This window comes from Hyalella azteca, unplaced genomic scaffold, assembly GCF_000764305.2.
Source record: "Hyalella azteca isolate HAZT.00-mixed unplaced genomic scaffold, Hazt_2.0.2 contig12678, whole genome shotgun sequence".
NCBI lineage: Eukaryota > Metazoa > Arthropoda > Malacostraca > Amphipoda > Hyalellidae > Hyalella > Hyalella azteca.
Genome location: NW_025942630.1, coordinates 188,506 through 201,943, shown reverse-complemented (window position 1 = coordinate 201,943; position 13,438 = coordinate 188,506). Strand labels below are relative to the sequence as shown.

General features: G+C 44.5%; 1 protein-coding gene across 1 annotated transcript in view; it reads right to left on the bottom strand.

Moving 5' to 3' along the window:
- Window positions 1–13,438, bottom strand: part of LOC108668829 (streptococcal hemagglutinin) — an 85,130-nt gene that overhangs the window by 19,207 nt on the left and 52,485 nt on the right. The window contains exon 3 of the mRNA XM_047883345.1: window positions 8,306–8,728. Within this exon, the coding sequence (XP_047739301.1) occupies window positions 8,306–8,728 (423 nt within the window). The remainder of the gene's footprint in view (window positions 1–8,305; window positions 8,729–13,438) is intronic.

Sequence of the window (13,438 nt, the reverse complement as noted above, 5' to 3'; positions counted from 1 at the left end):
TGAAATAGGGCTGCAAAATCATTTTTACAATTGTCTTATAATCTTTCTGAGGTTAGGTCCAGATACGCTAACTTTATGATATTTTTTTACATTTTCAGAAGGTAAAATAAGCATAGTTCGGTAAATAATTGAACCAGACAATTTTAACCGGCTCGATAATTTCCTCTTGTTTCCTATTATACAATGCATTTTTTAGTTTATTAATATACATGTCAAAATTAAAATACTATATAATTACCACACATTGTTGATTAGTGATCTTTACAACGCGTTTATAATCATTAGTGGTTTATCTTTTTTATAATTTTTTCTTCAAATTATTTTCACAAATTTCACTGAAACATATCAGAAAAATCACATCTGTGGTAGAGCAAGCCATATGGCTGAGCGCAGTAAGTGGTTGTTCGTCCATATGGCAGAGCTTAGTAAGTGGCTGTTCGTCCATATGGCTGAGCGCAGTAAGTGGCTGTTCGTCCATATGGCAGAGCATAGTAAGTGGCTGTTCGACCATATGGCTGAGCGCAGTAAGTGGTTGTTCGTCCATATGGCAGAGCGCAGTAAGTGGCTGTTCGTCCATATGGCTGAGCGCAGTAAGTGGCTGTTCGTCCATATGGCAGAGCATAGTAAGTGGTTGTTCGTCCATATGGCAGAGCGCAGTAAGTGGCTGTTCGTCCATATGGCTGAGCGCAGTAAGTGGCTGTTCGTCCATATGGCTGAGCGCAGTAAGTGGCTGTTCGTCCATATGGCAGAGCGCAGTAAGTGGCTGTTCGTTCATATGGCTGAGCGCAGTAAGTGGCTGTTCGTCCATATGGCTGAGCGCAGTGTGTGGCTGTTCAGCCACGTGGCTGTTCAGCCACGTGGCTGATGCCGTCAGGGACGCCAGCCGAGCACGAAATTGCAATCAAAATATCGTTGTCAGGAACTCAACTCGGCATAAAGTGTATCTAAAATAGGAATAATAGGGATTATGGTCCAGTTAATGCCCTGCCTCACTGCTCTGCCTGACTGCTCTGCCTCACTGCTCTGCCTCACTGCTCTGCCTCACTGCTCTGCCTCACTACTCTGCCTCACTGCTCTGCCTCACTGCTCTGCCTCACTGCTCTGCCTCGCCGCTGTCACAAGGTCGGCGCCTCACTTTGACATGCAAATGCAGTTCTCCGGCAACTCGAGCGCTGCCTCAGCATGACGGCCTCACGGCAGCACGACCGTCGTGGGGCCTTACGTACGGCCGTCGTTGGGTCGTACATACGGCCGTCGTGGGGTCACACGTACGACCGTCGTGGGGTCGTACACACGGCCGTCGTGGGGCCGTACATACGGCCATCGTGGGGTCGTAGATACGGCGGTCGTGGGGTCATACATACGGCCATCGTGAGGTCGTACGTACGGCCGTCGTGGGGTCGTACATACGGCCATCGTGGGGTCGTACATCCGGCCGTCGTGGGGTCACACGTACGACCGTCGTGGGGTCGTTCATACGGCCATCGTGGGGGCGTACATACGGCCATCGTGGGGGCGTACATACGGCCATCGTGGGATCATACATACGGCCATCGTGGGGTCGTAGATACGGCCATCGTGGGGTCGTACATACGGCCATCGTGGGGTCGTACATACGGCCATCGTGGGGTCGTACATACGGCCGTCGTGGGGTCGTGCATACGGCCGTCGTGGGGTCGCACGTACGACCGTCGTTGTACATGTAGGGCACGGCTTAAATACCGCAGCAACACCAGATATATACGAATTATTATAACAGTTCTTACATTAACTTCAATCACAGCCTTAATAACGCAATATATAACAGGTTGTACTACTGTTATACTGGCTATACTCTGCCATATCGATAGTTTTTCAAAAGGTTATAGAAAAAAGTCCGAAAAGTGAACATGTTGCATTGTTTTTTGTTGCATTGAAACTTAATTTCTTTTGATAGTAGTTTTGAATACTATGCGTCTCTATACATAATTTAAATCCCTTTTCCTGTTAAGTTTGTGTACCCCCCCACTGTATATATAACCTAGATATAAACCAGGCATAATGCATATTTTATGCTAGCTGTTAAACTAGCAGTAATACCTGCTATAATATCGCAATAATATAGCAAAACCTACCCAAGTTACCAGCTAAAAAAAGAACAGCTATAGTAAAGCTCAAATTTCAGCTATTATACCTCAATAATGCAGCAAAAATAGAATAATAATACAGCTATGAAGGTAATAATAACAGCATTAGGCACCTAAAAAATTTGCTTAAGTTATAGCGCTTGAATTATGGCGCTCTAATTCCAGTTACAATACATACATATAATATACATTTAATATATATGTACATATACATATAATATACATATATATACATATATATAGCACATTAACATTATACAGCCACAACAGCAGCTATATTGCAGCTGGAAGACTGCTATAATAGCAGCTATTATAGCAGTCACCTGGAATAAACCTAAAAAATCTATAAGGCCACTACAATATCAGTAATAATACATCTGAAGGGCAGCCATCTTGCCAACTATAAAACCAGAAAAAACACGAGCAGTAATACAGCTATAACAAAGCTACACCGCACCCCTCACACCAGCACAAGACCAAGTGGTATAATCCCTAGCAGGACAACATAGAGGCGCGCGACTTGGCCAAAAGCCCCCCTGGGAGCCCCCGCCATATTGGCTTACTTTGAACACAATTTAGCAGCGGTGGGTAAGATGTACCCTGTAGTAAATCATCGGCGTGTTATAGGAGGCCGTCAGCCGGCAATGCTTTGACTGTCTAGGCAGTCAGCCGGCCACGTTCTGACCGTCTAGGCCGACAGCCGGCCATGCTTTGACCGTCTAGGGCTCTAGGCCATCAGCCGGTCATGCTTTGACCGTCAAGGCAGTCAGCCGGCCATGATCTGACAGTCTAGGCAGTCAGCCGGCCAAGCTTTGACCGTCTCGAAACATTCCAAATTTTTAGTCATGATACACGATGGATGTCCAGGCACCGCTAGTAAGGTTCAGTTTAGGCGCCTCTAATATAGGGAGCTGCGTAGGCGCCTAGTAGCCTACTAAGGCGCGCTGCACGAAGCGGTCGTGGCAGTAACGGGGCTCAGATAATGACAGAACAATGGTGAAAAGTTATGAGAAAACTACAAATTAATAATTAATTTTTCATAAGACCTGCATAGTATACGATGCGCGCGAACGGTTCAGAATTTTTATCGAATGGAGTTCGCACGCCGATGGTTTGCCACGGATAGTAACGTCAAAACATACAAATTAATACAGAAGTTGCTGATGTCTTTTACCGCGGTTTCAAAGCCGTTCAAAGCATTCAAAAGACCAAGATGATAGCTGCATATGCCTTTTATAGATTAACTCTCCTTGTGTTCACCCCAATTCACCCAAAGTCACCCGTAACTCAGCTCGGTGAGTAAGATATATGGTGCCCAAGTCACCCTGCAGGTGCAGTGTTTGAGATGAGCGCGGGTAAACTCACCGCAGCCTTCATAATGGAAAGTCAACCTGGACTTCTCTTTAAGTTCCGTGGAAGAAAAATAGTGCAAATGCAGGGACGGCAAACTGACTTCCTACCAAAGATAATTAAGTGTTGCCTGGATGTATGGCATAGTTTTAGATGTCACTTTGCATATTTTGGCATATTGTCAAAATGTTTGAACACATGGTTTGATATTACAAATTTTATTGCGTGCATTTAGCGAATTACCAAACTGTTTGAACACATGCCTTCACATGCACGCGAACTTTATCGCGTGCATTTAGCGCATTATCAAAATGTTTGAACGCATGATTTGATTTTACAACTGCCTTACGCTGACTGAGGCGTGTCCAGCAGTGAGCTCATTAGCAGCTTATAGACCAAGCAGCCGCTCATTAAAGGCGACAGTGAACTCAAAGATACACTAGATGTCATCTCATTAGGGAGAATGACTACTTAACCACTCCAAGGAGTTAGGGAGACTATCAAAACATGATAATGAGGTGTGTAGTGAATGCAAAAGCCAAAATAACGTATTAATGTATAATTAACATTCGCGAACATCTAGATGAGTCAATTTACATCGTTGAAAAGTGAATGTGAACTCAAATCTCTCATACATGACGTTGATGTCAACGACATATTCATCGCCAGATCGCATTACTGATATCATGATAAACTATGCATAAGCATACATCATCAGTGATTTAATAATAATAATAATAGTTAGCCTCAATATCATCGAATGACGAAGTATCCTCGTCGCACAGCTAGCCTCAATATCCCATCAAAAAGTTTAAAACTCTGCAGCTCGGAAGTCAGTAAATCAGAAGAAGAGGCAGCGATGTCAACAACATCGCTCGTCTCATCGTGGGCCCAGTAAAATGACCGAATTTTATAGAATGATGATACGTGATAGAATATTTATAAGATTATGTGACATAATGACGTTATAGAATGTTTATGTCAAACCTTGACAGAACGTCAGAACCTGAACAGTTAATATAAAAAAAACGTTGCGGAATTTCATGGTAAGTTAAAGTCTCATTGCAGTTGAAAGAGAAATGTGTACAATTCTAGAGTGTTTATACATATATTTATGAATTAAATAATAAATGGTAGCCATTAAATATATTAAACAACTCGAAAAAATTAATCGTAGACGCTGGATCAGGAAGCGGTGGCGGCGCTCGCTGTCTCGGCAGTAGGCCGGCGCTGGATGCAAAAGCTTGGAATATAAAGCGCAATATGTTAGCTGGGCCCGGCTTTATTGCCAGCCTTGGCCCTTCAAAGACCCCTGGCTTAAATTTATGGAACCCGTGCGACGGCGCAGGAAGTTCTGCGCCGGGACATGCATCGGGCCAGCGGGCCCGCAGCCAAATAGTCGGCCCGACGGCCGCTTCAATTGTAGGCCGGTTGACGACCCGACCATGTACTGCAGACACCGCTACCATGTACAGCAGACACCACTACCATGTACTGCAGACACCACTACCATGTACTGTAGACACCACTACCATGTACTGCAGACACCACTACCATGTACTGCAGACACCACTACCATGTACTGCAGACACCGCTACCATGTACTGCAGACACCACTACCATGTACTGCAGACACCGCTACCATGTACTACAGGCACCGTTGCGGCATGAGGGAGCTACAGTATCCCCAAGCGTGCAGCTACAGTATCTCTAGTGCAATCGTTGCACAATTTCAGATCAGAATCAAATAACTGAAGGCACATATAGAACATAAACAGAACATCCCTTTTTGTGGAGCGTTAGGTCTGTACTGCGTGTGGTATGATATATCTGCAGTAACTGGTACTCGTGTTGCAGTAACTGGTACCTTTATCAGCAGGGTATTTTAACTGTACCTGGAGAATATGGCAGCTAAATTTCAACAAGCCACTTCAGCCCCACATGGGACCGGGGAGCTTATCGCCCCAGCATCGCGTGCTGCGCTGCGCTTTGAGGTCGCGAAGTAAACAAGCGACGGCGCGAGGAATAGAACGAAGAGGTGGATTACTAATTTAAAATTACTTGGTTCAATATTCACAAAATTTTTGAGTTACATTCCACTCGAGATATCAATTCTGCCGTTGCATTTTTACGTCTAATCTCATTTTCAACTCTTATGGCCTGAACTACATTCCTAAACGTCGAGCTCGTATAGAACACATCCAAAGCACCATATCTTATGGAACTCGCTCACAGGGACCAATTCAGCAGCTGGGAGGCCAATCAGTCGCAGGGAGGCCCAGCTGCATCAGCGCTTGATTCCAGCGGCCGGTGAAACGCAGCAAAACTACACAGACCAAGTCAAGGAGCAACTGAGGCGGGGCCGCTGATTAACTCGGGGTTTCGGATAAAGGTTCAGATTGAGGCGGGGGTTCGGTTTAGATTGATCTGAAAGGTTCAGATTGAGGAGGGGGTTTGCTTCAGATTGAGGCGGGGATTCGGTTCAGATTGATCTGAAAGGTTCAGATTGAGGAGGGGGTTCGGTTCAGATTGAGGCGGAGGTTCGGTTCAGATTGATCTGAAAGGTTCAGATTGAGGCAGGGGTTCGGATTGAGGCGGGGGTTCGGATTTAGGCGAGGGCTAAGACTGAAGCAGAAGTTCAGACCGAGCCAAAGGTTCAGGCAAGGTTACTTGAGGATAATCGCTGCAGTAATGAGGCAAGTTGGGGTCTTGCACGCGTTACTCAGGTTTTCTTATCGTGCTCGCTGTGTTAACGAATATCTATATATTTTGTACAGAATAAAAGCATGAATTAATCGGACTGCAGAATTACTGTTATGAGTAGTAATTTGTTAGGTATTCATTACGCTGAGGATGGAGCAAAGTGAAAAGAAATATTAGAAATGGAACGGATTAGCAAGAAATTACAGCATCTTGTCAATGCAAAGTGCATTGGAAGATAGAGATTAAATATATATAATGATAATTTAAATAAGAAGACTGAGATAATCAAGTATAGTCTCAAAATCTGATAATGAATTTAGACTATACTTATATAACCTCAAAACCGAAGTGAATAGTCAATTTACCGGCATGCTGTCATGAAAATTGTCATCATAATATAAAAATTTAAAAATACCAAATTTTGCAAACACAGTCGACTTATCGAGTAGATGATCAATAAATTCAGTTTCCTTGATTCCGCAAATTCTTCATCCGATTAAATCCATCTTCATTTCTCTGATATACGCGCTGGCCCGAGAATATCTGCGCCCAAATCATCTCGCGAAATTCAAAAAGCATTCTAGCGTACGGAACCGCTGAACAAATTCACTTAAAATTTTCGCAGAATTGAGTCCAGTGATCTGGCAATAATCAGCTAACTAGATCTGCTGCCGGACGCCAACTCTACGAGTGTTGGCCAAACACTTCTTTGGCCGGCCAAAGAAAGCAAATTCTCTACCTGTCGGTATGCGATCCCGGACTCCGTAGACTTATTCGCGGTATCAGAGTGTAGAGTAAACTTTATATAACGCTTGTGTTCAGCTATCGTTGGTGTTCATATCTCTGACTAACACTTATTCTTTGGATCAACATTAAGAATATTCGTTTCATGTTCATTCGATGCTGGATTTTCAAGCCAGTTTTGGTTGTAGGGTAGGGCAACGTGGGGCAGCGCGCCCCCCACTTTTTTTAAACTAAATTTTTGATGAATGAGAACACGGACCAATATCTGCCATACTTAGCGAGAAACCCGCTATGGGCCCATGACCCGCAGTGGGCTCGCTGCCCCATGTTACCCTATAATGCTGTCGAATTTAAAAATTTGCAGGTACGGAATTAATGCAAACATGGGCACTTGTTTCCAGCCTAACCAAGTTACACATTTTACGAAATTGAATTTAGAAAAAACACATGTGCATTCCTTTAACATTTTGAGGGTAATTTTGAAGAAATTAAAATATCATGGATAAAGTGATATAAGAATTCAGACTCTTCTATGCTCGTGGTCGCCGTCTAATTGTAAGAGATTGTATATTTCGAGCAGCAGGCAGATTGCTTATACCATCGCCCTTGAACGTTTTACCATCATTCATATTAAACAGAATAAATATCAAACAGTAAACTTTTCAATTTTAGACTCTCTGCGTACATTACATCATTTGAAGTCACCGGCTTCATCAAATAGTTTGGGTAAAAATTGAAGACAATTATTGGAAATGACGTAAACAGAATAAGAACAAGGCTGGCAACAGTGTTGGGTTGTTTCGAGATATCCGTTATCTCTGCGTGAAAGCAGCGATGGTATGTCCAATCTACACTCAGAGCAATGAGTATGACTTTGTCAAAATAGTGATGCACTTTTTATTTCTGTGTAGGTCACCCTGACCCAGTTTGGTTCGGAAAGACAGCCTTTCAGTTCAACGTCTGCACTTTGTCAATATTTTTTATCAGAATATTTTTTTTTATGAGAAAGTGTTAATATTTTTCTACAAAATGAATGTCTCGTACATTTTTTTAGTGCATCTACATTTACATAAACCTTAGGCATCATCTGAGGAGGGAGAGTGGAGGTATATTATATAAATATCAATAATTTATTTTGAAAATAATCCCAAGTATATGATATTACTTACGAATGTGAATAAATATAACACTGGGGAACTGGATTGAATTATGTGCAATAATGGAAGTGCGGGCCACCAATTTCCATGTAGAGTCCAAATTGTCGAGAAAAAAATTTTGCAATTTACATGATAGTTCATATTTACCGCAACTTGATGAGGATCTTGCCTTATGATATTATTTTCCCTTGACGGGATGTAGCTGCCACAACATCAGCACCTCACCTGACGGGATGTAGAGGTTGCCAGACGGGGTTCGTACGAGAGTCCCAGGTTCGTATTCGTCGTGCAGGGACGACAGGTTCGTGTTGCCTGGCACGAACTGCTGGTTTGGTCCCGAGGACTGGACGTGTGCTGGATACTGGGGACTGGTGGGCTGGTGATAGTGATGTGCTGGACTGGACTTGATGTGAGTGGGCAGAGGAGGTGGGTTGTGTACCATCCTACCATTGGGCCGCGACATGCTGGAGGAGGATGAGTTGGAGTGAAGTGTTGGAGGGATGGTGGGGGGAGAGCTGTTGTTGGGGGTGGAGTTGGTGGAGTTTGAGGAGTTAGAGGGCAGTAAGGGGTTGTACTCGGCCGAGAGGTTGAGAGTTGGAGGAGGGGGTGAGGGAGGCTGTACGTTGCTGTTCGGATGGGTGGACGCGTCTGTTGGAAACAAGAAAATTATTGGATAAGATAATTTTCGAATGAATACCTAAAAATCAGCATTAATTACGTTGTATAAATAACGTAATGCCAAGTGCCAACTATGCCACAAGCTTTATCATTCATCACTCTTTAATGAATAAAATTGATGTTACTTGAAAAACTTTTCCAATCGCACAATTCACTTGAAAAAAATTAAAATATACGAGAATATCCAGTTTCTGATTCGCAATCAACAAAAAACTCTTCACTGACGACACTCGAACAAATAAAGATGGCGGTATTGGCAATCTTGAAGATATTCGAAACTTCCAGGCGAGGAAACGGAAACTTTGAAGGCACAACACAACGAGCGGCAGGTCGTGTATTGCACGCAGACCTCATCGAGCCATGAAGGTTATAGACGGAGGGTAACAGAGGGTAACAGATAGTAACAGAGGGATGGTAACAGAGGGCAACAGATAGTAACAGAAGGAGGGTAACAGAGGGCAACAGAGAGTAACAGAAGGAAGGTAACAGAGGGTAACAGAGAGTAACAGAGAGTAACAGAGGGAGGGCAACATAGGGCAACAGAGAGAGGGTAACAGAGGAAGAGGATTAGACGACGAGGAGCAGAGTGTAACAGAGGGAGGGTAGCAGAGCGTATCAGAGTGTAACAAAGGGAAGGTAACAAAGGGAGAGAAAAAGAGGAAGGGTAACAGAGCGTATCAGAGTGTAACAGAGGGAGGGTAGCAGAATATAACAGAGTGTAACAGAGTGTAACAGAGTGAGTGTAACCGAGGCGGTAGCAGCACCAATATGTGGAGCAAATTGAAAAATCCGGTGCGACGGAAGCTGTCAATTTCGGAGCTGCGGTATTAAATTCCGCCGAAGAAAACATGGATGCTGAGGGCGTGACTTCACAGCAACCAAAGATTTCCGGACTTTTGTGAACGGTTATCGCGAGGCACCGAAATAAAGAACTTGTGTCGGCCGCTAACGAAGGCGAGGCTGAAGCATGACCTCCTATAGACATTGTGGCGTCGTGTGAACGAGAGCCGCAAGAGGCGCGTCTTCGGCGGCCAACCAACAGGAAGGCATCTTACAGCAAGCAAGGCAAGAGAGGCGCCTATATGAGGCGGCCCTGCGTGTCGTGGAGTCTATGTAGGATTCTTATGTTACAGCAGGACTATGTCTGATGTTACAGCAGGATTATGTCTGATGTTACAGCAGGATTATGTCTGATGTTACAGCAGGATTATGTCTGCTGTTACAGCAGGATCATGTCTGATGTTACTGTTGGATCTTGTCTGATATTACAGCTGGATCATGTCTCGTGTTACAGCAGGATTAAGTCTCGCGTTACAGCAGGATTACGTCTGATATTACAGCAGGATTATGTCTGATGATGAACCAATATTATGCCAGAACAGTATTATGATATTTTCTATCTCGCATCTGTCGGTGCCGTAAGACGATCGAGGCTCTAATTCTAGCCTGGATTTGGCAGGCGTTCAGCTCCTGGGGAGGACGGGCGGATCAGACGCTGATCGTGTGGATTGTTTCACCGTCAGAAGAAGTAACTTTTCAAACTTTCTGAGCTTTCGAATTATTTATCAAATAAAAAAGAATGCGACGCATCTGTGGACGTGACTGAATATAAATTATAAATTAAAAATGGTGCATAGAATGTTAATTGAAAGGAATGCCGGGAATGTTAGAAGAACGGATGCTGGGAATGTTAGTTGAACGGAATTCCGGGAATGTTGGTTGAACGGAATGCCGGGAATGTTAGTTGAACGGAATGCCGGGAATGTTAGTTGAACGGAATGCCGGGAATGTTAGTTGAACGGAATGCTGGGAATGTTAGTTGAACGGAATGCCGGGAATGTTAGTTGAACGGAATGCCGGGAATGTTAGTTGAACGGAATGCTGGGAATGTTAGTTGAACGGAATGCTGGGAATGTTAGTTGAACGGAGTGCTGGGAATGTTAGTTGAACGGAGTGCTGGGAATGTTAGTTGAACGGAATGCTGGGAATGTTAGTTGAACGGAATGCTGGGAATGTTAGTTGAACGGAGTGCTGGGAATGTTAGTTGAACGGAATGCTTTGATAGTCCGGGAGTTCGATGCGGTCATGAATAATTTACGTCAAAGGAAAATTTTATTCGTTCGAACTTTGAAATAAATTGATTGAATAATTGTATGAACGAGGTCTTACGTATAAAGATACGTCATCCAATTTTCATCACAGAATTCGAGAACATGATCAGAATTATTTTTTACCTAACTATAAATTTTCTCTCCTAAATGAGAATGAAATGAAACTCCTATGAGGAAGCTTCAAGAGAAACGAGCACAATCATCACAAGACGGCAGAATCTTCAAACAATGGCAACCCTACGAGGAAGCTCGGCCACTAATGCCATCAATAACAGCAACAACAAGGCCTCATCAACAACGTTAGCACTAATGCCGTCAATAACAGCAACAACAAGGCCTCATCAACAACGTTAGCGCTAATGCCGTCAATAACAGTAGCAACAATTAAGGCCTCACCAACAATCCCAGTTCAGTCCCAACATACAAAAGGAAAAAAACACGTGGGTCGTTAGCACTCGCGAACTCACACAGGATTTGCACGGCCGTCATGGTCTCTGAACTCGACACAAATTCCAGCGGAATCATGATTCGCAATCCGCCTTGCGTAAATCTTGCTGGCGCTGCAAGGCAAACACGAAAATTGTGCGCCGTTTCATTAGATGAAACGTGGCGCAAGCGCAGCGTTCTTGTGTGTAGAGGAGACTTGAGAGGTGATTCAGGGTGAGATAGGGAAGGTGGGATGGGTTTTGGGGCAGGGTGAGATAGGGACGCTGGGACGGGTGTTCGGGACGTGGTGAGATAGGGACGGTGGAACGGGCGTCAGGGACGCTTCTCGTCCCAATTGTTGGGTCGTGGGGAGAGGCGGGGAAATGTGAGGTGTATAGCGATTAAAGCGAAAGAAATGAGTACTGTACACAAATTAGAGTTTCGAATGCAAAGTAAACAATGAAGAAAGGTGCAAAAAGGAGGAATATACACGGCAGGAAGATGAGATACTTTGAGGAGAGGAGAGTGTTGTGCACGGGAATTAAAGAGGGAATATTACGTTGCGCACAGCAATGCACTTCAACGTTGCAACGTGGCTTTATAATCTGCCAGTGAAACTCAATAGCGACGAAAACTTGTTGAACGAAGCGATTCTGGTGACACATTGAAGCGTGTCAGTCCAGCGCGTGTAATGCAACCTGCGTGTCAGGCCAGCGCGTGTAGGCGATAAGGCTTATCAGCTACACGCGGTAATGACAGCAGAGGACAACGCCGAGCGCTGTCACCACAGCAGCGCTAATATCTTAAAGATAATGACGCTGCTGGCTGTCACCACAGCTGTCTCTTATACACATCTAGATGTGTATAAGAGACAGGTGGTGGTGGAGTGGTGGTGGAGTGGTGGTGGAGTGGTGGTGGAGTGGTGGAGGAGTGGTGGTGGAGTGGTGGTGGAGTGGTGGAGGAGTGGTAGTGGAGTGGTGGTGGAGTGGTGGTGGCGTGGTGGTGGCGTGGTGGTGGTGTGTTGGTGGAGTGGTGGAGGAGTGGTGGTGGAGTGGTGGTGGAGTGGTGGTGGAGTGGTGGTGGAGTGGTGGTGGAGTGGTGGTGGAGTGGTGGTGGAGTGGTGGTGGAGTGGTGGTGGAATGGTGGTGGAGTGGTGGTGGAGTGGTGGTGGAGTGATGGTGGAGTGGTGGCTATGGAGTGGGGGGATTGCTAGAAAGGTCATGAAAGTGAAGGAGTGCCCGAGTGGAGTAATTGCTGAGTGAATGGGTTGAATTTTTATAAAAAGAATAAACGAGTTGAGCCACTGAGTGGCATGAAGCGAAATAAGTGAAGTTGAAACAGTGGTAACGCATTAAGTATCATATTTAATTAATGAGCACGTTAGGTACATGAGTGAACCTTGAATGCAAGTAATATATATCATCCCCCAGGTATCACCAACAAGTACTCGTGTGTAAAATACACGTGTCTGCATAACACACGTTGAGATCCAAGAATTATTTTCTATTGCCCAAGGAGTCAGGTATCTTATACCATTGAAACCTTGCATCACATTTGAGTGTCCATTAATAGCATTCACGAGACTGGGAATTACATTTAATTACCCATGTGACGAAGGAAGCCCAAGTAATTTTTTTAACGGACAAATGCTCAAGTAATAGACATGCCCATGTAGGAGGAACGTTCCACATCTCATTTAAATGTCCATGCATCACATTCGAATATTCAGGCATCACTTTCGAATATTCAGACATCACATTCGTGTATTCAGGTATCACATTGAAATGTCCACATCACATTCAACTATGCAAGACTCACATTCGAGTATGCAGGCATCACATTCAGGCGTCTCGTTACGCATGCTAGGCTCGCTCGAGCGCTTGTCTTTTGCCAGGCGCAAGGAAATTGAATTGTCAGCCTACACAGCCTAGGCCTGTCATGGTATTCTGGTCCTGTCATGGTATTCTGGTCCTGTCATGGTATTCTGGTCCTGTCATGGTATTCTGGTCCTGTCATGGTATTTTGGTCCTGTCATGGTATTCTGGTCTCTGGTCCTGTCATGGTATTCTGGTCCTGTCATGGTATTTTGGTCCTGTCATGGTATTCTGGTCCTGTCATGGTATTGCGGCACTGTCATGGTATT